General features: G+C 44.3%; 1 protein-coding gene across 2 annotated transcripts in view; it reads right to left on the bottom strand.

Annotated features, from left to right (window-relative positions):
• Positions 1-25,756, bottom strand: part of LOC133354775 (regulator of G-protein signaling 8-like) — a 125,094-nt gene that overhangs the window by 50,468 nt on the left and 48,870 nt on the right. For both annotated transcript variants that reach the window (XM_061571890.1, XM_061571891.1), the window contains exon 10: positions 24,780-24,941. In XM_061571890.1, coding sequence (XP_061427874.1) covers positions 24,780-24,941 — 162 coding nt within the window. The remainder of the gene's footprint in view (positions 1-24,779; positions 24,942-25,756) is intronic.

Raw genomic sequence — 25,756 nt, 5'->3', positions numbered from 1 at the left:
CTCCTGTTCCTCCAAGAAAGCTTCTCTGACGTACTTACATGATAAATCTACTCGAATGTTAATAATACCCTTGGTAAGGGTTCTAATGGTTTCTATTTAAAGGGCCAATACATCTATTTTTGAAATTTTATCTTTTCATCAACTCCGGGAGCAATGATAAAACCAAAGGCTTCGACTTGAGGAAAGTTTCAAGGCCCCATCATATTTTTATAGGTAATGCAGTGGGAGAATGTTAACTGCCCCGTTTACAATCATTACAGACTAATTTCGAAAGCTACACATTACGAAGAACATTACATACCCATTAGCAATAAAATACTGCCATCGTTTTACATCGTAATTGAAGTTGGTTTCAAAATATGACCTTGTTAACGTTTTTTTTCGCAGAGATTGCCATCAGCGCTTATTGTTGCATTACACGAACAACAGAGGTATAATGCATACATAACTACACAATGGTACAGCGTAGTTCTGATTTGTAGGCAAGACCAACTGCACAAGTAACCATCAGATTAAACTCAGGGGAACACTTTCAGAAGTTATCTCCATAATGTCCTGAAGGAAGGGCATCGTGATAAAAGGCTTTTAGTGGTAACTTTTTTTTACTATAATTGGTTCTTTACCCTTCTATCTGGCAACAAAACTGACACCTTTTTGCAAGGAGTCATGTTTGCATAGACCGCAATACCTGCAGTCATAATACAAACAAAAGAACATAACTCTGATAATGTATTCCTACCAGGCATCGATTTCTCCACATTTGCTAAACTATCACGGAAATGCTGAGACTGCAACAAGAGATGGTGGGCACGTGTAGTCCTTCTTACAATATTGCAGCTCTGCTCAGTCATAATGAACCTCAACTGGGTTCTGTCAAAAACAATCATTTCTGCTGCATGTCAATGAAGTCAGTTGATGCAAATTGGGATAACACAACATGTTTCAATTACTTTAATGTGATGTATTGTGTCCATTGTAGAGGAATTCCCATGCTTCTACTGTTGCCAGTACCCCGCCTGTATTTGTGTTGGTCATTGGGAGGTTGTTTGATCATCGTCCTCCAGCAATAACGGAGGGCAGAGGAGCGGCGCTCACAACAACGAGCGGTGCGCCGGGTGGCTAAAACACAGTGAGTTGGCACAGTAGAGGGCACAGGTGGTGCATCGGCCAGTCATCTCAGTCAGTCAACCCTTGGCACCTGGGTCTGTCCCGTGACCTCCTGCCAGTGGGCGTTCATCAATTCACGTGGCCTTAACGTGCACATCGCCTGGCACAAGCACCATAGTGACGTCGCCGTCACTTAGTGGTGAATGACGGTTGTTGTTGTTTGATCATACGTCACCATGCTGGTCTTAGCAGGTTGGTGAAGGGGGTGCCCTGGTTCAGATATTACTCGCCACTGAAGTCAGCCCTGGCCTAGAAGAGAACTCAGGTTCATATGGAGTTGGCTACACTGCCCTTGACTCCTGGCAATGTAGCCCAGCAGCTGTGTCTGTGCATGTTGGGCACAAATAGAGGCACAATCCAGGGTCAAAGCCTGCTTAGCTTCTCAAATCTTACGGAATTAAGACTCATACTATGTAATTTGGTCATGGGCCAACAAATGTACGATTTACGAAGCTGTTATTATTACATATTCACGACTACGCCGGTGCCCAGAAAAGCCTCACCGAGTCTCGGGACTCTTTTCAGGAGGGTCCTTCCGAGTTTTCAGAGTAGGGCGCGATGATTGCTATGTGTAATTACTATTGATTGAACGCACTGATTTCAGGTAATTCGTTTTTTTTTTTTTGGCAAATTTTTGACCATGACACCCACACAGAATAGCCAACTTTTAGAAATGACCATGACAGGATCTTTCATGTACACCGGCGTGTTGTTTCAATGGTTTTTCACCACCAGCAATATTAATCAGGGTGGCCGCTGGATTGCAACCGTGGAACCTCTGCAACGAGCGAGCGGTTGAACGCACTACGGCTGCCCCACGTCAATGCCCAAAATGCCGACGGCAGAAGTAAATGTTTAACCAAAAGCAGTAAACACAGACCACGGCAGAGTGGAGCAGCATGCGAACTGTTGTATGATTGGGGGGGTAGATTTGGCGGCACACTCACCACACTCCGTTAAGAAGGGACAAATGTACGCACACTCTGGATGTGCCATATATAACATTTTGGATTATCCTAAAAAATAAATTGTTGTTGTTGTTGGGATTCCAGGTCAAGCCCACTGAGCTACATAGCTCTTTTTCAGAAGCGATCTGGCCACAAATGATAGCTCAACGACGTCGTTTACGTGGACATTTATAGCAGCCAAATCCTCTTTAAACGCGTGTTGTTGATTCGAAATGTGGAGGGGAAAAAACGGAGGAACCTGGAGAAAAAGTCCACACGACCACGGGGAGAACATGCAAAATCAAAATATACGGGCGTCAGGATCTGGATCAAACCCCCGACGTCCTGTATACCAGGGGAGGTAGTTAACATCTCCTAGCCACCGTGCTTTTGCCTCCCCAGCAAGGGTGACAGTACGGTACAACATTATGTATGGGATTGTTTTAGCTCTTGTGCGGTACATGAACCGGAGTATGATGGTACAGGCAGTATGACGATACAATAATTTACACCACTTATATTAGTCAACTTCTGTGTGCTAAACCGCCAAAAAATTGCGTCACATGGCACTGGGTGATGTCACTTTGCAACAGCAAAAATATATATATAAATTCTTGAATCAAATAGCGACCCTGAATCATGACAATTAATCGATTTGCAGGCGGGAGAGCATATGCATCGTTAAGCCCCTACCGAAGACTGTCCAGTACTCTCATATCGAATTCTACGCCGTCTCTTGCCAATACTTGTCAGTGGAATAATGAGTACAGGAGAGAGCTCGTCTTATCCGCGGCCCTTTTGTATCCACACTCCTGTTAGCCGCAGACAGCTGCTGGCTCCTCAAGAACAAACTGCTCTTCTTTGCAGATGAATCGCCATTCCCCCCCCCCCGCGGATAAAACGATCGGTGACATTGGTCGCTCGCATGACCACACACACACACACAAGAGTTTATCCGGTACAATATTTAAGCGTCCGCGATAATGCATTACTACTGCTAGCACCTCCTATGCTGAAATGATCTGCTGACGCCACGGGAAGACAGTGATAGTGTGATCATTCTAGATTTGAAGCTTTCGTGACTGCAAGGATTCATACTCTTAGTTTTGTCGGTAAAGTCACGTAGGTAAAAAATGAAAAAAAAATCACAGTGATTTTATTTTATTTTTATTAATTTTAATAAATTATTTTTTTTAAATCACAGTGATTTTATTTTATTTTTATTCATATTAATTTAATTTTTTACCTACGTGACTTTACCGAAAAAACTAAGAGTATAGTGTGATCATTTTTTTTGTAACAAAAAAAATTGCCTTACAAACAATAAAAAAACTGCTCTCCTTCAGACTTTTTCTTGACTTAGGGATTAAAACCCACTTAACTTCAAAGGCCACGTAGTGAGCTGTTGATTGAGGGACTTGCTTACAAACATCCACGGTAAGAGCTTAGGTGTCTCAAGGTAAGTAAGCTGCTTTGTGTATCCAGCACTGAAAGATTGCCGTATAAATAGCCTCGCAAATTAAATATACATAGCGAGCGCATATGGACGAGTGGAAATATATAGCAGTTCCCAAGAGGACCGATGACTTAATCCAATAATGTATTGGGGCGATATCCTATAACGGAGATCGTTATTTGGTAACTCTCACCGAGGTGGCAGATATCATGCTCTCCTGGGTCTTGTCACACAGGAAATAAATACACATAAGCACGTAACAACGTGCACATAGAATATGAAAACACACAAAAGACAGTTGATTAAATTGAAGAATTGTTTTCTTTAGCTAACGAGGGAACTCAACAGCCAGAAAACAATTCCGCAGAGGCTGGAAACAACGTTTTATCTGGCTGGGTCAATTCGTCGATTAAGTTTATTAATCAATTAAAATAAATATCAAATTATTTATTTTTGTAGTCCATTACCTGGCGCTCTTTAAAAATGGTGTCCGCCTTGAGGTCCCACGTGCCGAAGGTGGGAAACCCCCGACAAGCCCCGTCCAGCGTGACGAGGGCTGATGGCGCCGATGATGTCACCTAGCCCTGCCCATCACCTCGCGTCGAGCGGTGCAAATTGTTGATTGAAGAGAAACGTTTTGCCAACTTTTTTGTGCGTTATCCGATGAGTCCGTAATAATCAGGGACATCTATTACCTCAAAAATCGAATAGCTGTAGAAGAAAAGTATATACGTACGCAAATTTGCCGTTGCAAGCGGCGAAACGTGTCAGTAACCCCAGCATGATGCTTTGGATATCAAGATGACATCCCCATGCTTGTGCACGTTACGCACACCGGCCGTGTGATGGTCACATCGCAATATGTTTTATTCAGGCAGCAGAAGGACAAGGCAACTGAAGAGTGGTTTTAATCCGGCTATTTTCAGATGCCTGCTGTCGCACAAAGCTGTACGCGCGCGTGAACCAGAATGGCGGTGTTGTCATTTTGACATGCAAAGCGGGATGAGATGCCCTTGATGTTCTGCTGCTTTGACTGTAAACTTTTCACATTCATTCTAAGAAACGAATGTTAAACGTGTATATACAGTATCGTCATCACGGTTGCCGAGCACAGGTCCATGTGGCCAGCAACAAGGTTGTAATAACTTGGGAAAAGAGGCACTAACAAGTGTGCTGCTACTGTCGCCCGAAAGTTTTGATGAGTTTGTTGCACTTTTTTGTCAATAAATTGTTATCCGCCAGTTGTTTCGCGTCCTTGTGAATCACGTGTCAATAGTGCAGAGCGAATCGAGGCATAGTTCATACACAGTGGCGGCTCCTGCAAAATCTCTCAGGGGGGGCAAATATCTGGATGATTGATAAGGATAAGGTCCACCAATGCAATGGATAAATTAACAGCTTAAGCATGTAAAGGCAACTTCACTACTTTAATATTAATGAAAAATAAAGTGACTCTTACAATACATCTCCTTGTTTGTTTCTATACTCACTATTATTACAATCCACTCAGTTTCTTTTATTAAAGATTCCACTAGGTGGCGAAAAATAATATTGTTGACTGAAACGTGCTTACGTATGATGACGTAAGCATGTTAGTGCGAGCCCTCCCGGAAGCCATAGAGAATGCATTGCAGCGCCCGCCGTTCGAAAAAAAAACATCTTTGAATGTAAGTCTATGGGAACACTTTGGGCGATTCTCAGCCGGAGTGAAATCGCCCAAAAAGAGGCGGTACTCCACAGAACGTGACGTGACGCTGATTGGACTATATCCAGAGGCACAGTAACGGCTAGCGTAACTCTGGTTGAATGAGATTTTGAATGTGATTGAAAAAGTCCCTTTCACACTTTGGTGGTGCGTCGCCCAATCGCCCTAATGAAGAAACCGCCCCTGTTCATACATTCCAAATCCTGCTAAGATTTATTGTATTCTAGTTCGAGTTATTGCGCTTTCTTCTGTCGCCGTTAAGGAAACGTTTAAAAAAAAAGAAAATCCGCATTGGTGTCCCATAAAAATATTGAGGGAAATTGCTCCGGAGACAAAATGGATCCGATCTCTTCACTGCCCCATATATATAAAAAAATTGAGCAACCCTCACAAGGAGTTCCCAGAGTTGAGCAGAGCAGCGCAAGAGGAAACCAGAAAGCATGCCCAAAAACAGAAGTGTTTGTGACCTGGCAGCGCAGTGGTTGCACACAGCATGGCGGAGACAAAACAGTGAGTCCGCTAGGTAGACCGAGAGCTCAATATGGGTTGAGAAATAAATGACTGAAGTCCATGGGAACAACCATGGGGCAGTGGCGATAACAGAGTGATAAGGCGACTGACCACCAGTAGGAAAGTGACTTGTGTAAATCAGTGTGTGCTGGTTCACCATTCCAGCTGAATGTGTACAGTGTACAGGAAATATAAAATATGAAACTGGGTCTAAACACTTTTTTTTTCAAGAGGGCTTTGCCTGGGGCGGTTCACGGAATCAAAATGTTGTTTCATGCGAGAGGGGACAAAATGAGCATGTTGAATGCAAGAAAAACTCCCATGTGTACAAACACTACACAGATAGCCTATTAGACTACTTTCTGTACTGCCTTCAGTCAAACTGACTGCCACTCACACATCGCACCATCAAGGTAAAATCAGTATTGATCTTGCCAGCAAACTTGCGGTCCCAGCTGATTTCCGAGTTGTGTCCGATTTGTGACAACAGTGAGGCCACTGAACTCCTGCTGTTGCGACTGATTTTTGTGCTAATGTCTAAGGCAGCCATGAGTCCTGATTCAGCAATAACTTCCGAGCCATCGCGGGACATTTTTTTTTTGTCAACGAACAATGGATATTTGTCTTGTAATGGTAAATGACTACCTGCTTGGTGGAAATTATGAGGCGTGATGATGAATGCCCTACTCTCAGCAGTTACATTAAGAACACACGCTCAATCACACCATTTCAACCGTCTCATTTGAGTTAGTGTTGTATCTATTTGTGAAGGTGTGGTATTATTATATATAGAGTGGAGTGAAAGTGGAGGCAACAATAGACATCCCCATGAACTCGGTGACTTCATTTCTACTCACAGCCACTGCTAACATCAGTGGCGAATGAATCATGCCCCCCTCTCTCACGCCCCCCTTCACAAAGCCACACTGACCAGCGTGGTGAAGTATGGCGAAACAACCCGGACGACCGACGTGGTGTGCTGAGACCTTCGGCCTGCAGTGGATTAACAAAATAACTTTCAATGACGATTAATTATTACTTTACGAAAGGATGAATATTGGATTTGTACATCGTACCGTGTAAATGCAGCTGCTAATCAAGAAGCTGCGGAGAAGAGCAGGCACATTGTCTACATGCCCTTTTTGCCAGTATCAAAGTATGAAAAATAAGAGGCCTGTATAACCTCGTGCCACGACAGATCTCTCGCCTACTTCAGCAGTTTTTTCTTGCTGTGGTTGTCCCACCTGATGACGAATGCTTGTGTTGTGATCGAAACGTCGTGATCTATTATTTTTCTACCTACGTGACTTTATCGAAAGAACCAAAGAGTAACAATAAAGTTTTACCCCTTTTTGGCAATGAAACAGGTGTTAAGATGTCTGCATTAACCACACAGTACTTGTGGTGAACATGCAAACAAAAACATGCTCCGATATTTAGTTTTTAGCGTTCTCTAGTCTAACACTGGTGAGACTAGGCCCTAAAGAAGGCTGCCTCTGGTGTAGACCAATCAGTTTAAAAGACTATGCCATATATTGTCAGGGCATCTTCAAGTTTCCATGTTCAACACAAGTGCGTGCGGTTAACGCAGACGTGATTCCTTGCAAAAGATTTATTTTTGGTGTTTGAACATCTTAACATCTGTTTTATCGCCAGAAAGGGTAAAACCTATTCATATTTTTCATAGTGGGCACATTATTTCAAGGCCGTAGGCATGGAGTCAATATTGGGGGGAACCAAATCTTCCAGGGTGTCTGGGGGTCCCAACCCATAAAAATATCTACATTTGAAAACTCATTTCCTGCCTAAAATATTAAAAAATGCACTAACACATGGGATGGACTTTTTTAAAACAATAATGTCTAATAGTGTATTGTATTACATTGCTGTTTTAACTTTTCTTACCATTTCTTGTTTCATTGTATGTAATGGCAGAGATTAGGGATTAATAAAGTACAACCATAACCACAATCATATAAACATAAATCTATGCATTGATTTATATGAAGACAAGTCCAGATAGTGTGGCCAAGGTTTAGCAAATTGTTGTTTTTATTTACATAGCAGAGCAATACTTCTTTTTTAAAGCAAAATATTGTGGGGGACATTTTGAGCATATTTGAATATTAGGGGGGATGTGTCATCCCCAAAATATATCTTATAATTACGGCCTTGCATTATTTTTACACACAGAGATTCAGATGACTATTTCTGAGGCACTGAAGAATATGAAGGTCTTCTTCTGCCTTGGCCCATACCAGGGGCAAGGAATTGACCGCACGGATGGGTGGGTCAAGGGGGGTTTCAGACGATGAGAACAATGCACGTTCAGTACAGCTCTGTATGCCTGTGAGCCTTGGACATCGAAAAGGAACGGGCAGAGAACTAAAATATGGGCACTCGAATTGTATTGCTACAGAAGGATACTGCGTCTGAGCTGCACCCAACGTAGAAGTAAGAAAAAAGGTCGCATGTAGACGAAGACCTGAAAGGAGGAAATGATGAGAAGGAAACTGCCACCATTTGGACACAGCAACTTTGTTCGGAACAATGCTAGGAAGCGGAAAGAGAGGAAGACCTAACAGAGAATGTCTTGACGGCGTAAGATACTGGTGCCAGAAAGATGTGGCACTACTTGGACATATTGGCACACGACAGGGGAAAGTGGAAATAAATTACAAAATATTGCAGTGGACACCTACGGGCTGTCTGCCCATGGATCGTGATGATGATGAGAGGAAAATGCGTGACTTCCACCGAGCAAGGAGGATTTGGGCCTTTCATGGAATATCTTTGTTTCTGGAGTGAAGAATGCACGGAGGGGGATTCAGGTGAGAGAATTCAGAGCAGTGAGTTATCTGGTGCTCGTAAATGACATTCTGATACATTCATTAAAACACAAACAATGCCACCCCCCCCCCCCCCCCCCCTTAACTTATATTGCGAAAATCTGTCTTTCTCTGACAAGTCCTGTTTGGTATTCATGGGGCGCCTTCTTAAAAGGACACGTGCTATTTATTTCATGATAATGTAGCTGCTCCGTGCACTGAAGAGTCACCTCGAAAACAAGAGGGCTGGGAGTTATAATCCTGCACATGTAAAACAAACACAAAAATTGGCCAGTGACACAGTTTTTAAGCCAAACAATATTTGGCATATGGATGACAATCGGGAGAATGCTTCAGAATTGAATGCCTTTAATGCAGGCGATTGACGCAAAGTAATCTTTGAGGTCATGTGACGATCCGTTGCCAAACATTACTGTCACCGATTTGTCAGCTAAATTTGACAATATATTTTTTCTCTTAAAAATCAATATGTTTTCCAGCAGGTGTTGATAAAATGCACCTCCCCCCCCCACCTCGCCCCCACCACCCAATGATATTTTTACACCACATCTGCAGGCCAGAGTTGGTAAATGGTTTGAGCAACGACAACAAAAATAAAGCTAAAACAAAAGCAGCAGCCTCACGTTACTGGAAGGAATGTGCTGAGCTTTTTGGGAAATTCATTGGTCACAGAGCCGTTATTGATGACTCATCCTGGAATTTGATTTTCTATTTGCAGTGCCTACTACATACAATATAATTAATTTCTTTGGTAACCTCTTCCTAAAATGCACAAGGTTATTTGGACATTGGTTATTCTTTTCCTTGGTATCACCATTCTGCAGCTGGTACAGTCAATATCTACGTGTGAAAAAACAAGTGATTTTTAAGAGCATGCTGACATGTGGTCATTTCTCAGGGCGAGTGGATAGTTTGACCATTCGATTGAAAAGCAAAAGGCACCGCACAAGTCACTTGCGATGTTCAGAGGCAATAACATGTCACAAGTAACCACGAAACTATGATACGAATAAGAATGCTCCATTCAAATGTACAGCATTCAACATATTGATGGTGTTTCATTACGCCACCTGTCATGGAATGTGACACTTTATTTAGTTCTTCCACCCGATTTACCTCTGATTAAATGTTATAGTTTGAAAACTTGATTTTTTATTGAACGGAACACCTCGAAGCCCATGCTCAAACTAATTTCACTGAGTCAGCATCGCAGTTTCTAGACATGAGTCTCAATAATCTGAGTAAACTTTGCTCGCACCAAGGAAGTGCGGCAAAGTATTATGCGTTACTCATGCGTGCTTAGCATATTCACAGCTGATGTCGATAACATCAGGTGTTGTCGAACGGGAGCCATTCAGCATTGCCACCAGTCTTTAGTTGGTGTTGATCATTATTTGCCGCATTATTTTATAGAAATCAATGGCTATGCAATCAGCCATGAAGATAGCTTATATATAAAAAAAAAACCATGACAATTAAATGTGTTTGAATGGGTGGTGCAGCGTTTATGATTCAAGACTGACTCGGCATTCTAAAGGTTATCGTCTCAAATGTCACTCAAATCCCACACGGCCATGGAAGCAAGCCCACCATCCACCTCCGGATCATGAAATGCATACCACTTCATGGGAGGTCGACAAAAGAGAGATGACCTTAAGAGAAGCTGCTCCCCACCTACCATCAGGAATGCCGAATTGCATCCCCGGATCAAGACTACCAACTGTGGAGAAGCACTGATCCAATGCTTGTTTGAACAAAGGAGACGTTGAATTTAGAATCGGAACCATTTATAAATCCTGGAGGAATCCGACAAACTACGAGGCTCTGTTTTTACAGATGTCCAGCGGGGGCAGGCCAGCAAGTTACACCGACTTTCGACATTCAATAGCACGGTAGCTTGACGCTGTGGTTAACTTAAACCAGGGGTCGGCAACCAAAATAACAAGAAGAGCCATTTCTTTCCAATTCGGTACAAAATTCAGTATTTCAAGAGCCGCAATGCATCTGAGTACATACTGTACATATCGTCAAGAAGCAGCCCGTAAAGAGCCGCATGCGGCTCCGGAGCCGTAGGTTGCCGACCCCTGACTTAAACTATTACATTTTTTCCCAGGTAAGGCCCACTGAGCTATATAGCTGTGTTCAGAAGCGACCTGGCCACATATGATAGCTCAAATAAGTGGCTTACCGTGTAGAAGTTTATAGAAACCGAATACTCCTTTTGAAAGTTTCTAAATGTGGAGAGAAAAACTAGAAGACCCGGTCAAACCCACAACCTCCTGTATAGCAGGCGAGGTAGCATCCACGGTGGCAAGATGTGTTACACGGCAAGAAGGATCTGGGTTTGACTTCTGACTTCGGGCACCATTCATGGTAGATTTTGTATATTCTGCTTGCGTTTCCTCTGATAGCTAAGCAAATACGACGTCATCGTTGTAGCCAAACAGCCAATGGCAGGTTTCACTTGAAAAATAGTTTTCGGAGTCCGTGTTACTTCACTGGGTAAATAGTTGCTTTTTTAATACACATAAAATGCTGACAATGTCGTGCTTGTCCAGCGGGACGGGGTTAGGAGAGAGGACCCTTGTGCGTGTGCGGATCAATAGCACTGCAGAGATCGCAGTGTTTTGCTCTGCCTGCTGTAACAGATTGATGTGTCGTGGCCACGCACGCCACAAGATCGAACCCCCACTCCCTCCCCGGTGTTGGGTGTCGCTGACTTCCTTGATGCCGCTGCGAGGCTACCAGATCGCCCTTCGAGTCACAAACGGCGTATCGTGCAACGCGCTCAAATGGGCAATACGTGCGCGCGTTGCGTGGTAGCGTGTCATGCTCTCCCCGTGGGCACGGCCACCTTGGGGGGAGCAGGGGGTTAGTCGCAGCGCCGCGTACAGTTACGCATGGACATTTTTCCGCGTATTCATTCGGAGCAATTAGAACGCGAGTAAGAGTCGCACATTGGCCACGGCCGTAGATTAAATTCGCACACACTGCCCTGCTCTAAGCAGGGCTGTGGAATCTGCTGCGGGTGGCTTATTTAATTATTTCATTTAAAAAAAGATCAATATCCTCTGTGCTGACGAACAAGGAAAAATAACAGGACACCCGGCCATCATATCAATTACTGCTCCAATACGCATCAGTCACGCCACTCACATCTGCTGTTAATTTCCAGCAATCGGATAATTGCATTTCTGAGCCGATGAATCATGGGTAACGATTGCAAGTTGCTATGGAATGAGAATAAATAAAATAAAAAAATACGAGATAAAAAAATGTATTCTCCAAAGTGCCTTAACCTAATTGATATTTTAATTTATATATATATATTTCACTCTAGCTACATGATTTATATTGGCAGCTGTTTAAAACAACAGCAATGGAAATGGAACACATGTCACGGCTGGAATTGTCTCACAATGACAACGCTCCTCAGGGGGTTGCATAACCACGGCGTTGTGAAATCAAAGGGGGCGACACCAAGAGCGCCGATTAAATATGCAAGGGCACCACTTGAATAACATTGCTCATATGATCCTTATGGCGGTACCCCAATTAAATATTTTATTTCTGGGACACAATTTTTTCCAGGGGTGTACTTAACGCCGCGACTGGGGTACTAATCAATCCGAAATCAGTGCTACTCCGCAATGTCGAAACGCCAAACATCAGCATACAAAAATTCTTTATCGAAATGTTTTACTTTGAATAGTGCATCGTGTACAGCTCGTCGAGATCGAGTCGATTGCCGCATCGCCGACCATCAATTGACTAAAAATGACTGCATCACGGACATTATGCGAGAGCCGGGGTACCGCCATAAGTTTCATATTACGCTTGTTCGTCCAGGAAAGCCTCACGGAGCCTCCAGACTGCTTTTAAAGGAAGATCCTTCCAAGCTTTTTTCGGTAAGGGGCGATGCCGCTCCCGTGTGTAATCCCAATTAAGTAATATTCACTGTGCGTAGCCAACTCAACGTAAAAAAGCAGTTCTAAAAAAAACATTTTCAATCTAGATTTAAAAGTGTATTGCTCTAGTGACTTCCTAATATTGGAAAGAAGAAAGTTCCAGACGGGCGCAGAAGCGGTTATGAAAGTGCGCGATGCAGTGACCGTTTTTGTTCGATGGCGAGCTAAAATCCGCTCCGAGGATGACTGGAGTTTGCTTGATGGTTTATACTCCTTGACGAGATAAGCAAGGCACTCTGGTTTATTTGTGGCATTAGGATATTGGGATATTTGGTCAATAACTGATAGATTGTATTGAGTTTGTTTTTAGCTATGTGAGTACACCGAAGAGCCCAGACAAACCCGGGTAGTAGAGTGGGAGAACGTACACACTCCGCACAGACGAACCCAGGCCCTTCTTGCTGTGAGGTTACCAGCGTGCAGCCCTGCTTGCCACCCGTTCACAACATGCTTAAATCACATTTAAATGCAATAATAGTTTTTATACAGCAAGGCCGTAACTATAATATAAATTAGGGTGGACACATACCCCCCAATATTCAAATATGCTCAAAATGCCCCCCCCCAATATATTGCTCTAAAAAAAATTGCTTTGCTATGTAAATAAAAACAACAATTTGCTAAACTTGGCCACAATATCTGGACTTGTCTTCATGTAAATCAATGCATACATTTATGTTTATATGATTGTGGTTATGGTTGTACTTTATTAATCCCTAATCTCTGCCATTACATACAATGAAACAATAAATGATAAAAAAGTAAAAACAGAGCAATGTAATTCAATACACTATTAGACATTATTGTAAAAAATAAATAAAAAGTCCATCCCATGTGTTAGTAAATTTTTTAATATTTTAGGCAGGAAATGAGTTTTCAAATTGAGATATTTTTCTGGGTTGAGACCCCCAGACACCCTGGAAGATTTGGTCCCCCCAGTGTTGACTCCATGGCTACGGCCTTGTTATACAGCATATGCAAACTACTTTGAATAACGTATGCTGCGAACTTCCGCGGCAATTTGTGTTCATTTCCAGTTATTCAAGACGCAATTTAGATTATAAATGCTCTGTAACATTTAAATGTCAACAATTTTCAGGCAATCGTGAATCCACTGCTATATGGTCTCCCCACGCCGCATCGGCCATGGAGAGATTGACCACACATCACCACTCTGGTCTGTATGGGTTGACGGGTAGGCCCGAAGGAGAGGATTCAGATATCACTTACCACTGAGGTTAACCATGGCAGGGAATCGAACTCAGGTTGCCCGGTTTAGAGCACAGCCCCACCCCCATATATACAAATGATTTACACGGTTCCTCCTACAATTGCAGTCATTGGAAACGCATTGTTATTGAATACAGAAAACCATGAAATGAGAATGTTTCAAATCATGGCAAAAAGGGTTTGCTAAAGCCGGTGGTGCGGGGGAGTGTTATCGCGTAGGAGTGGCACCCCACGTCATTAGCTATCGGGGACCGTGGGCCGTGAGTTCCTCCTAGGCAGGGGGAGGGCCCCTTCGGCGTACCGTCAGCACTGCCCCGCGGGGCAGCCGCAATTAGGGCAGCCGCTACCACAGCCAGTGGGGGGGGGGGGGGGGCAAAGGTGACTTTGACTCCCGCTTTGCCCGGGGGGGGGGCGGGGGTCGCCTTGATGATGATGATGATGCGCGAGAATGAGAAAAGCGACGCGTTCAAAGTTTGCTTGGTCCTCCAGGTTGCAAGTAGCAAAGCAACTCCAGCGAAACACCAAAAAAACCCAATGACAGCCACAGGGCCCCGATGATGAATGGGCGGTTGTGCGATGGAGAGAGGGCAAAAGGGGGCTCTATTTTGGGAAGGCAGCCTGGGAATAGCGGCAGGGCGCTAGAGCCACACGCACAGAGAGTCTCTGACCTTGGTGCCGTGGTCCTGAATGACGTTTCTCGTGAATAATTACGCACGGCGCGTTCATCCCCCCCCCTCCACCCCCCGAGAGCCACCTCAACGGTGAATCATGGGGGGGGGGGGGGGGGGTCCCATCGGTGGCGTGAAAACAGAACATAAATGTCAAGTGCGCACTTGCCTTGAATACGGGTGTCTTACGACGCACACACACCTGTCGGTGAACGTGCGATGGTCTGCAGTCTCGTTGTTGTCATTGGCGTCATCCGAGCTATGAATGCCGCGTCTGCTGTCACAGACAACGTGCTCATGTTCATTCCACGCTCAAGTAATTGGATGAGCCCAAAAATGGAATACATCCGTTAATCGGTACAGGCGTAATGGGAACATAGCGTCATAGTCATCTACTCTATTTAACCCAGGGAATCATCACCGGGTCTCAAGACTCTTCTCAGGAGGTCCTGCATCGGGATGCTTGGTCAAGAACACGAACGAGCGTTTGCGTGAAGCAGCAAGCTGGACACTATGAGAGACGCCCTGCACGTGGACAAACAAAAGTCCATACAGATCGGTGAAGGAACCACTCGCTTTTTGCTGCCACCTGCTGGTTACGTCACCCGAGTTTCAATTATTTTTCCGGAAAGTTCCTGCACTGGGACGTTTGGTCAATCCCATTATGAGTGTTCGGCATGCGGAATCAAACTGGAGTTCCAGAAGAAAACCCATACATACGAGGGAACGATACCTAAAAGCTCCACTGCAGATTTAATTAAGGAGACTGCATTGATCGAATCTCATCCCTGAACTACATCCATTGCTGGTATCCATCCCAAGCACTAGCCCAGGCTCAGCCGTGCTCAGCATCCGAGATCTGGTGACACCGGGTCACATTGAGTGTTCACATAGTCACGGTTTACTCTTTGATATGGGCGAGTGCGGTGGGTGGTGTGCTTGGTGGATTCTATTCCATTCTTGAGCGTGATGGCAGCAATACGTTCACCAGCTGAATGCCAATGTCCGAGGTTTGTCAGCCCACGAGAAGGCTTCGGCAGAGAGGGAGGTCTGGTGGCTACTCTTCCTCCATTGAGGGAATGCAGAACCACGGCGATTTAATTTGTGGTCAATTGTTTGGGTTGCATGGCCACAGTCGCACTTCCGTTGCTTGTGTCTTTGATTTTTCAATTTCATGAAGGAGATATTGTGCATCGGCCTGTCGATGTTCCAATGCGTTTGATGGCATTACGCCAGTGCCTTCAAGGAATGTCAAAAAGCCAGGAAGTGAGATGTTTGGGTCTGTAATGAGATGGTTGGGTCTGTAATGCGATGTTTATTGTGAAGGACCACGTCGGTCCACTCTGTTTGCCAGGATTAATACATTGAGCTAAGGCCATGTGCTTGACACACCAATGGACAGATGTAATCATGTTCCCCGCGAGAGGTGGTACAGCAGTTAGGCTTGCTGACCTATCCACGTGTAGTTCGGTTGATCTTTCTCTGTGCATTACGATTTTAGTTTTTGTTGTTCTCTCATTTAATGTTTGAAACTGGGTCATCTTTAAAAAGAGCGTTGTGACAAGCTTAAAAAATTACTTTCATGGGTAAAAAAAGGAAATAGTAATGACCTACGTGCAGAAGAATTTAAACAAATGTTTCTATTCTAAACAGATATCCCCTTAGGGGGCCTTCTACTGCATAGCAATAAAACTTGTAGCCTGCTGTGTGTTTTCATATGGACGTAATAGCGGGCGTATATGTGTATATATGTACATAAAAAAAATATTCTCGATAAACGTGTCCTTCACGTCTCGAGGTAAGATAGGGCCCCCTTCTAAACAGCCAACCACTGCTGCATTGTTCTGTCACAAATGCTTCTGATTAGTCGGCATTCACAAGCAGGAACATTGTCTTCGTCAAATACCGTATCTTCACCCACCGTGCCGGTGGCAATGCCAATTTGACGCATCAACGAATGCACATACTCTTTGGGTCTTTCGGTAAAGTTAACAATTTTTATATAAAAAACTACGACGTTTCGATCACAACACAAGCGATCGTCGTCAGCGATCGTCATCAGGTGATGATCGCTTGCGTTGCGATCGAAACGTTGTAGTTTTTTTAAATAAAAAAAATGTTTTTAACCTATCTACGTGACTTTACTGAAAGACCCACAGAATATGAATTCCTGCACTCACAAAAGCTCTGAGTCAAGATTTAACGCACGCGCAGTTCCAGGCCCTTCTATCAGTTGCAATTAAGCCCATTTGTTTAACTAAAGTTAACAAAAATGCTCAATCCACTGCTGGATGAAGGCCTCTCCAGGCCACTGCTACCTTCCATGATCCCGCGATACCGCGGTGCTGTGAACAATCCACCGAGAACCAGCTCACGGAGTGTTTGCGACACTCCACCTTCTCGGTCGACGTCCTCTCGCGACGCATGCCATCTTATAACCATCGTCCACTGTCCCTTCCAGCCAAGGCATGCGCCTGGCCAAGCCCACTTTCTGTTCTTTATAATGACTATACATACACATATATATGGTGAGGGTCATTATTGCAGCAATAATTTGGTAGGAAGGAACAAATACTCCTGACAACAATTCCCAAAGAATATACCTGAAGCGCAACAAGAAGACCGCATTGAAACTAACATTACACGACATGCACACACGCATCAATAGATGCGTACATTTCTACTGCCTAATGGCCCATTACTGGCTTAGCAATGGTAAGATAACGGACGGTTGAGTAACGATTGCCATTCAATAGATTCTAAAGTGCTGCAAAGCAAGTTGAAAGCTTTATGCATTAACACCACCGCGTAGGGTTTTCGCAGTGCTGCATAACTGTCTGACGTGTGTTTGGGTTGTTCCGTCTGTCACATGTGTATGTATGTTGAACTTCTTTCGCAAAGTACGTATCCAACTTTGCTAATCGGAGGTGCGGAGAAAAGACAACAAACTGAATGTAAAAAAACTGTTGTAGAGAAATGTGTTTTCAATCTAGATGATTTAAAAGCGCACAGCTCAAGTGGCGTTCTAATATCGGAAGGAAGAGCGTTCCAGACGGCCGAAGCAGCGCATCTGAAAGTGCGCGATGTGGCGACCGTCTTTGTTCGACGGTCAGCTGAAAGCCGCTGCGAGGATGACCGGAGTTCGCATGATGGTTTATGCTCCTGGACGAGATCAGCGAAGTATTGTGGTTCATTTGTGGCAAGAACTTGGTGTGTGATGAGTGCTACTTCGTAAAAAGTTCCCAAAAATAGAATGTTTTATATAAAAAAAAAACACTTTTAGAATTCACAAATTCAATTCAGGAATCTCTTTTTTTCCTTAACACCGTGATGAACATTAGCGGTGATTCTCATGCATATGCTTTGACGCCTTGTACAAGCAATATGGAATCAAACTGATCCAGCATTACATCCCAGCTATCGAGTAACCAAAGACAAAACCCGAATGTGGGAGGAAGTGTGAAGTTGTACATTCGGCGATTGCCATTCAAGGGAAGCTTTTGCCTCGACAATGTCATATATATATTTTATACTTTCCCCTGCCTTTGTTTCTTGAGATTACATTTTGCACTATGCGAGCATTAGGCTCTTAAGGAGGGCTTGCATGTGGTCCACAGAGCCAGATTAAATTGCACAGCTGTTGTTATCCCATAACCCCTGTGTGTGGGATTACCGTCTAATGGAAACAAGACCACGTCACAGCCACAAGTAATGTATACAGGTCTTGCAGGATGTCTGCACTTGGCAAAGTGCAATGCAAATATTTATAGATTTTTTTTTATAAGAAGACTGAGAATTCTTTGCAGGAATTCTAGATGTGGATAGCTTCAGCAAAATATTTTTTTTCGATATCTTTGTTTCGTAAAACAAATACAATTGTGAAGGTTCATGGTTATGAAGGACGCGTGAAAGAAAACTTATTTGCTTGTGATTGCTTTTCCATTGTTTTATATTCACCATTGGAACCTCCTTTGCCAGTAGCAAAATATGATAATTGGTTTTTTACCCTTTTATCTGGCAACACTGGACCCATGCGCCTTTTGTCGTCATATGGTCCAACACCATGTGAGACTGGGCTCTAAGAAAAGCTGTCTCTGGTGTGGATCAATCAATTTCAAGGACAGTGCATGCATTATCAGAGTTGTGTTTTTTTTCATTCCGACCGCAGGTATTGTGGTCAATGCAAACATGACTCCTTGTAAAAAAAGGTGTCCGTTTTGTTTAATATTCGCTCATGAAACATTTACTGTGCATCTCAAATGTAACCTTAAATGGCGACAAGCGTGTAATACCACGAACAGGAAATAGTCCACTGTGGGTAGGAGTTTGTTTACGTGAAATATGTACGTGCGTGTGTGTTGATTTGTAAACTGAGATTATGTAAATTAAAAAAGTTCCCTTACTGAATGGAAAGGAAATCTATTGCACTGTGGCTACCTCACCTTGAATAATCATGCAGGCTGGAGAAAATAAATAAAAACTAATTTAGTTTTTTGTTGGGTCAAATGCACTTCCTTCTTAAAAGCCGTTTTGCTCATGAGACTTGCTTCCACACAGAGCTGCGAAACACAAAACCACTGCGAGATTCGTGTTCTCGATGGTGCAGCAACATCGCTCTGCCCGCTCATACACCGAAGGAATTTAAAAAACCCGCGCTGGAGGGGAGTGAAGAAGCCGAAAGCACTCAGCGTGAATGCCCCCCCCCCTCTTCCCACCTCGCATCCTAGCTGCGAGTGTTTGGGGTTTTTTAAGACCGCCATGTGAGCCGGGGGCTCTCAGCCCGCCAGGACAATGCCGACGTTTGGAGGGGGCCGCTGACACAGAGGCAAGATGGAGCACTCGCATTACGGCCTCGTCTGATGATCGTCTCGGGGTTGGAATTGAAGGCGTAAGTGGAACCCAGCCACTGCAGGTGCAAGCCATACATTTTGATATTGGCTTTCCGGACCAATATTGTTGTTCGGACAGTTGTTGGTTGTTGTTTAACAGCAAGCAAGCGAGCGAAAAAAAATCGCTTGACCGATTTCAACCTTGGTCATCTCATCAGTAGAGTCAGAATGGTTAAAACGAGTAGACCATTAGCGTAATATATGCACGCATTATATAAGCACGGTTCTAATATTAGCAACGCATTCTTATATCACACTGGAGGAAGAAAGGTCAACCGGGCAGCTCTTGGCACAATCACATTTCGGATATAAGAACATCTGAACCTTGCTCCCAAGGGATGTGCTTATATCCAACTTCTACAGTAATGCTGGCATGCCAAATAGTTGTGTTATATCATTAGCCATAAAGCTTCACAACAAACCATTGTGAGTTTTTATTTAAATGCATTATTGCATTTTGAATTGACTAGGGCCCCAATTTGCTTATGAAATGCCCTTGCTAAATAATGCCTGACTAAATTTCGATTTAAAGCTTTCGTGACTGCAGGGATTCATTTTCTTGGTTCTGTCAATAAAGTCACGTAGAATGGAAATAATAAAATAATAAAAATAAAACAATAAAATACAAAGATGTTTTATTTTATTTATTTTATTATTTCCCTTCTACGTGACTTTACCGAAAGAACCAAGAAAATGCCTGACTACTCTTTATTTTTTTCTGTAAAGTCACATAGGTAAAAAATAAAATGAATGAAAACAACTCAATTAAATCACGACGTTTCGGAGGCAACACAAGCTTCCGTCTTCAGGTGGAACCGTTACAGTCAAAGTCACTTTGGCTGTAACGGTTCCAAAGTTGCTTTGGCTGTGACGGTTCCACCTGAAGATGGAAGCTTGTGTTGCCTCCGAAACGTCGTGATTTAATGTAGTTGTTAAAATTTATTTTATTTTTTGCCTACGTGACTTTACCGAAAAAACCAAAGAGTATGAACCCTTGCAGTCACGAAAGCTTCAAATCTAGAATTATTGCCTGACGACACAGCGGCAGTTGGCGAGTAGGCCTGACTGCTGGTGAGACTCTAAATGTGGAAAAGACGAGAGTTTGTTTCACCAAATGTAATGTAAATAGTAATTTAAGAAATTCAGAAATCATGCTAACCTGATCTGAAAAGTGTGAGGGCTGATGGACTGTAGAATATTAATGTGGAGAGATAAATGCAAGTCTGTATATTTATCTAATTTCCCATAATGCTCCGAAACAATACGTAACATTTATACAAAACAACATATTTTGATGCGGAGGTCTCAAAGTTACACTTTAAAGCGGGCAACGGGTAGCGAAATGAGGAATACATTACAGGGGTTGGTAAAGTTAAGAACGGCTCTCACGCACTCATAAAAAGATAAGGAAAGACAAACATCAGCTTGATATGACCATTGGGTAAGGTAGTTAAACAAAGTCAAGGGGTCGTCGTAATGGCCATTTCTTTATGCCTCCACACACCTCACTATCGCTTGATCTCACTGCTGGTGCAAAGGTAGCAGCTCACATTCAAGGTCTACCCTTAACACGATCCCACACAGGCTTGAAGTCATCCGTTTGGTTTCTGGGCCCTGTGCACTACTCCAATTTCCTGCTCAATAGCCTTGCGCCCTCCTCCATCCAGAAACTTTGTGCCACTAAAAGTAACGCTGTGTTTTTTTTAGCACGCGCCTGCTAAGCTTGGCAAGGCGTGCAATCGTCCAGCCTCGCCTCCGTGCTTTAACTTTGTCCAGTGCTGACGCTAGTGCGGTGTAACATCATCGACCACGGTTAATCCACTGCTGGATGAAAGCCTCCCCAAGCCATCTACCAACTCTCACGATCCACCTCCCGATGCTCGTGCTGTCGGGCGTGTTCCGTTCCGTCGCTGCCATCGTTATCAATCTTCACCACGTGACACCATCCCTCCTCGCGACGTGTTCCTGCCCAAGCCCATTTTCATACTTTAACAGTTTGAATGATGTCACTAATCAACCGATTTCTCTTCCTGTCTCTAACTTTTAATTCCAAAGATGCACTACATTAGACTGGTTATTTTGTGCCGAGGTGACTCAGTGGCTTTTGAGGCCAGATTTAGATGCGAACTCGCGCTCGTATTGTGTACTGAACGCGGAAAGACATTGGGTTCAAAGCACAATGCCCTAAGCACTATTGCCACACGGGTGTAGAAATAAACAAAAGACAAAGGTCCCCAGTATAGCTTTAGCTGACGTTTGGGACAAGTGCTGTTAGCGAGCAAATATGGACGAAGGCACGGCTCACGAGGGGGTGGGTGGCCAGCAGCGCACCCGGCCATCTTTGTCTCCCCAGTGGCGATGTTTACACACCACACCAAGGACAGTACTCATTTGAGGCTGGGTCGACCTAGGGGAGGACCAGGGACTGGTTCAGATAATCGTCACATGGTGTTGGCCATGGGCTGGAATCAAACTCGGGTCGTCGGTTTCGTAGGGCAAGTCGGCTAACTGCTGTGCCACCGCCTTCACCACACAAACACACACACACACTTGCAAACACAAGCGACCTCAGTGGTTCCATTCCTGGCGGCAGGCAAGAAGTAAAAAATATATATTTTTTAATAATAAAAGAACAAGCAGTCCTCTACATCTTTGATGGAAAACCCCACGTCAAATATCCATGTTTGGAAATGTTTATAGTGAGATTATATTTGTTTGTCTCAGTGTTTATTTAGGTGCTGTTTCCATACGCTAGAATGTAAAAGCCTATCTGGCTGTTTGTTATTGTGTATTATCATGTTACCAATCTAACCCCGGGCACTATCAACACTGATGCGCAGCAAGGGACAGATGTGCACGTGCTATTTTTGTAACCTCGTCTGTAAACTGTACTGCTAAAACGTGACACAGTGGTGAAATATGAACGGTATTTACTTTTCACTAACTCAATGTAAGCCTAGCATTGCTAATCCATTGTAACCCATTGGCGCTGTTATTACCTAAAATGTTCAAATTCGAGGTCAACTGCGAGGTTTCGAGTTCATATTCCACTCAGGGAATTTATTAAACCCATATTCCATCCCTCCGAAGTCAATAAAAAGACTTCTACGTAGTGGAATAGGAGGCAAAAAGGTACAAGTACCAAGCGACCAAGTAAGGCCCGGAGCGGCCAAGACAGATGCTTCAGAGACCGATACAAATTTGAGAGTAAGTGTCTTCAATCACGCAGTGATATCAGAAGGCAAAGGCGCTCTTATCTTCACGTGAACAATAGGTTGGGGAAAACAACGAGAGGAAGAGAGAAAAACAAATGGATTTATTGACCCGAAGGATTGGACCGGCAGATTGTTTATGGAGCTTGTAACTTAGACGTAACGTTTCCCGCACCTCTGATTAGCACTGTTGGCGACGTACGGTGCGAAAGAGGCTCAAAATACAATGAGAGATCGAGCTGGAGATAGATTGCCGTCAAAGCACTCCAATAAAAAAAAACTTGCAGAAATTCAACGGCGGTCATCTGATCGAGACAGGGCCCTAGCATGCGAACAAGCAGTTTCCACTACGGGCTCAGGGATGCCGACAGAGATGAATCCTATAGCACTGCGAGATTGAGCAGGGACTTTGCATTTTCATTTCTTGAGAATGGCTTTTTGTGTTTCGTTTGTTGCCCATCGCCCGCACCTCCGACTAGCACAGTTGGCTACTTGCGAAAGAAGCTAAACATACATACCTATTATAATTACTTTTTGTCAGCAAACAAACGTCAGATGTAAGCATAATTGTTTACAGTTTTGACGGAAGCTTTCGCACCCCAAGCTATTTCCAAAGCTTCGTGTATGTACAGTGGTGTGAACAGTCAACATTGCGTCAACCTTTGAATCCATTCCATCCCCTCCAGATGCCGACATAACACTGCCCAGTCCAGGTTGTATGTTCCTCCCAGCAAGTGCGGACCAAACAGGTGCCGGGAATGTGCTCATTCAGATTTTACAGATCCGTGTGCAAGCCTTGAGGTCATCTCTGCCGGTCAAACGCAGGAGAGGACGTTTGCATGGACACTCTTCATTGCCAAGTCCCGTTTGTGTACCCAAACACATTCCCATTTCAGCTCCGAGGGGTGACCACGTAAAACAACAACAACACTCACGTAAAACATGGCCCTCGGTAATTGTCATACGTACTCGTGTGCAATGTGTGCCTGGGTGGACGCGCTGGTAAAAAATACTGCTCGCAATTGGAGGCCTGCGAGTTCAAATCGGGGTCTTTGGTTGCCTTAGCTCATCATATCTCCGGGGCTAATGAAATAAGTGCAACTCCGTGAAAAATCAACAGTGGACACATATGGAGAAACCAGCCCCCATCATGGACACGCAGGATTTCCACATGTGGCTCGAGGGGGAGGGGGGGTGCGAGAATAAAAACGAGCGTGCCGCTTTTGTAGAGCAGAAAAAACCACGTTGATTATGGACACTATGCCTGTGATGAGAATAATTATAATTTCCACTGAAAACACACAGCACAGCATTCGCTCACTATGGACGACAGAGAATGCCTCAGAGGCACGCGGGGGAACCACAGACAGCGGAAAAAAGGCAGCAAGGTGATCAGCTGGAGCCAAACGACCCCCAAAGCTCTGTGGTCCTCTACATATGAAGTTGTTATCGACCACTTAACGAGTGTTTACATGCGGCTGGAAACCGCAGCACCCAGGGAAAATCCACGTGTGCGAGGTGGGTAACGCTATACCCCAGAGGTGGGACAAAGTCATTGTTATGCAAGTCCAAGTCGAGTCTGAAGTCATCAAATTCATGACTCGAGTCTGACTCGAGTCCAAGTCACATGACTCGAGTCCACACCTCTGCTATACCCCATACAGATGGAACAGGTGGCGTCCACGTTTGTAGTACCGCATCCTCCTGGCAAAAACCAGGGAATGGCACCTCGCCATCCACAGGAGACAGAGGAGTTTTCCTAACATCCGTGGCTACTGATGCAACGCAACCGATACATTTCCCGTGTAAAAGTAAATAAATATAGAAACATTTATATTCTTGGTTCCCTGCAGTCACGAAAGCTTTAAATCAAAATATAAACATTTCTCAAGCCCTCCTCCTCCACCTTGGAGTTCTGGATTTAAGAAAAACATTTTTTTTTTCCGTGACGATTATCACGTGACGCAACAGCTGACTTGAGGGGCGTAGGCACGTCTCAACAAATGAACTTGCCGACCCGCCCATACTGGACATCTTTAAAAAAGAGCTTCATAGCTCATCGTATTCCTCCTGCAGTCTCAAGAAAGATTCCCCACCATAACACACAGTTCGGCGGAAACATAGCACAGGCAGACAGTTGTTCGTGAGATCCTGCACGTTTGGAAAATGTGAGGGTACCTGTGAGGACAGCGGAGTCGCTGGACTGCTCTGCAGGTGGAGAATGTGCTGATGCTGCTGCTGCTGCTTCCGCGTTCGTTCAGAAATCCCACGCAGGAGGTGACACAGCTTCGCTTTGCTTTCCACATTCATCGCCTCCAGGACCAATTCAGATTCTTCTCCCTGAAACGGCAACAGACCATCGCCCACAAATAAGCGTCCATCGCTGTTATGCCCTCTGTTCACAAAACTCTTGGGGGAGGGGGGGGGGGGAGTTCAATCCGTCCGTTTTTCCTCCTTTCGATATTAAAATGACAAGAAGATACGAAAGCTTTGTAAACGGCACAGCAATGTGCGTATCTCAGTTCTTTGCGATACACACGTCGACTGAGACATCATTCAATAGATCCTGTTTCTGTACAGTGTCTGTTGGCTTCATATATGGGGGGAGAGAAGGAGAGGGAAATTGGGTGGGGGAATGGGGGGTGTTGTGGAATATTTTAATTCCTTTTTACAAAGGGGACGTTAATTGTTATGTAAAAAAACTAAATCCAAGGATATTGCAAAGTGATTGCAAGCATCATCAAAAAATGTATTATTATCCTAAAGCATCGTTTCCTTTTGGAATAATTAAGATAAAAATAACGTAATGTTCGTTTTAATGACCTCGGATCCACAATGCTCGGCGGAAAATAATAGTTCACGAGCGGCAATAACCCACAGATCTCTCTCCAGCTCCTTGCTGGCTAATCTAATTACACGCAACACCAAGCGAGCACATTATGAAAGCGAGTCAGCCCTCCGCCCAGAGCCCTCCGAGTCCTCAGACGTGCGCTCCGAGCCGTGAGCTCTCTCCCTCTCTGCGTTACGGCCAACACGTTGGTCCGCCCCGCGCCTGGCGAAACCCACTCCACGAACGTGCCAAGCCCCGACGTTTGCCCGACATGCCCTGAACGTGGAGCATGGCGAGCCGTCCCGAATTGGGTGGGCTCCTCTGC

This window comes from Lethenteron reissneri, chromosome 48, assembly GCF_015708825.2.
Source record: "Lethenteron reissneri isolate LAM-NWPU_2019-01 chromosome 48, ASM1570882v1, whole genome shotgun sequence".
NCBI lineage: Eukaryota > Metazoa > Chordata > Hyperoartia > Petromyzontiformes > Petromyzontidae > Lethenteron > Lethenteron reissneri.
Note: the sequence above shows the minus strand (reverse complement) of the source record. Positions and strands in the feature narration are given on the sequence as shown.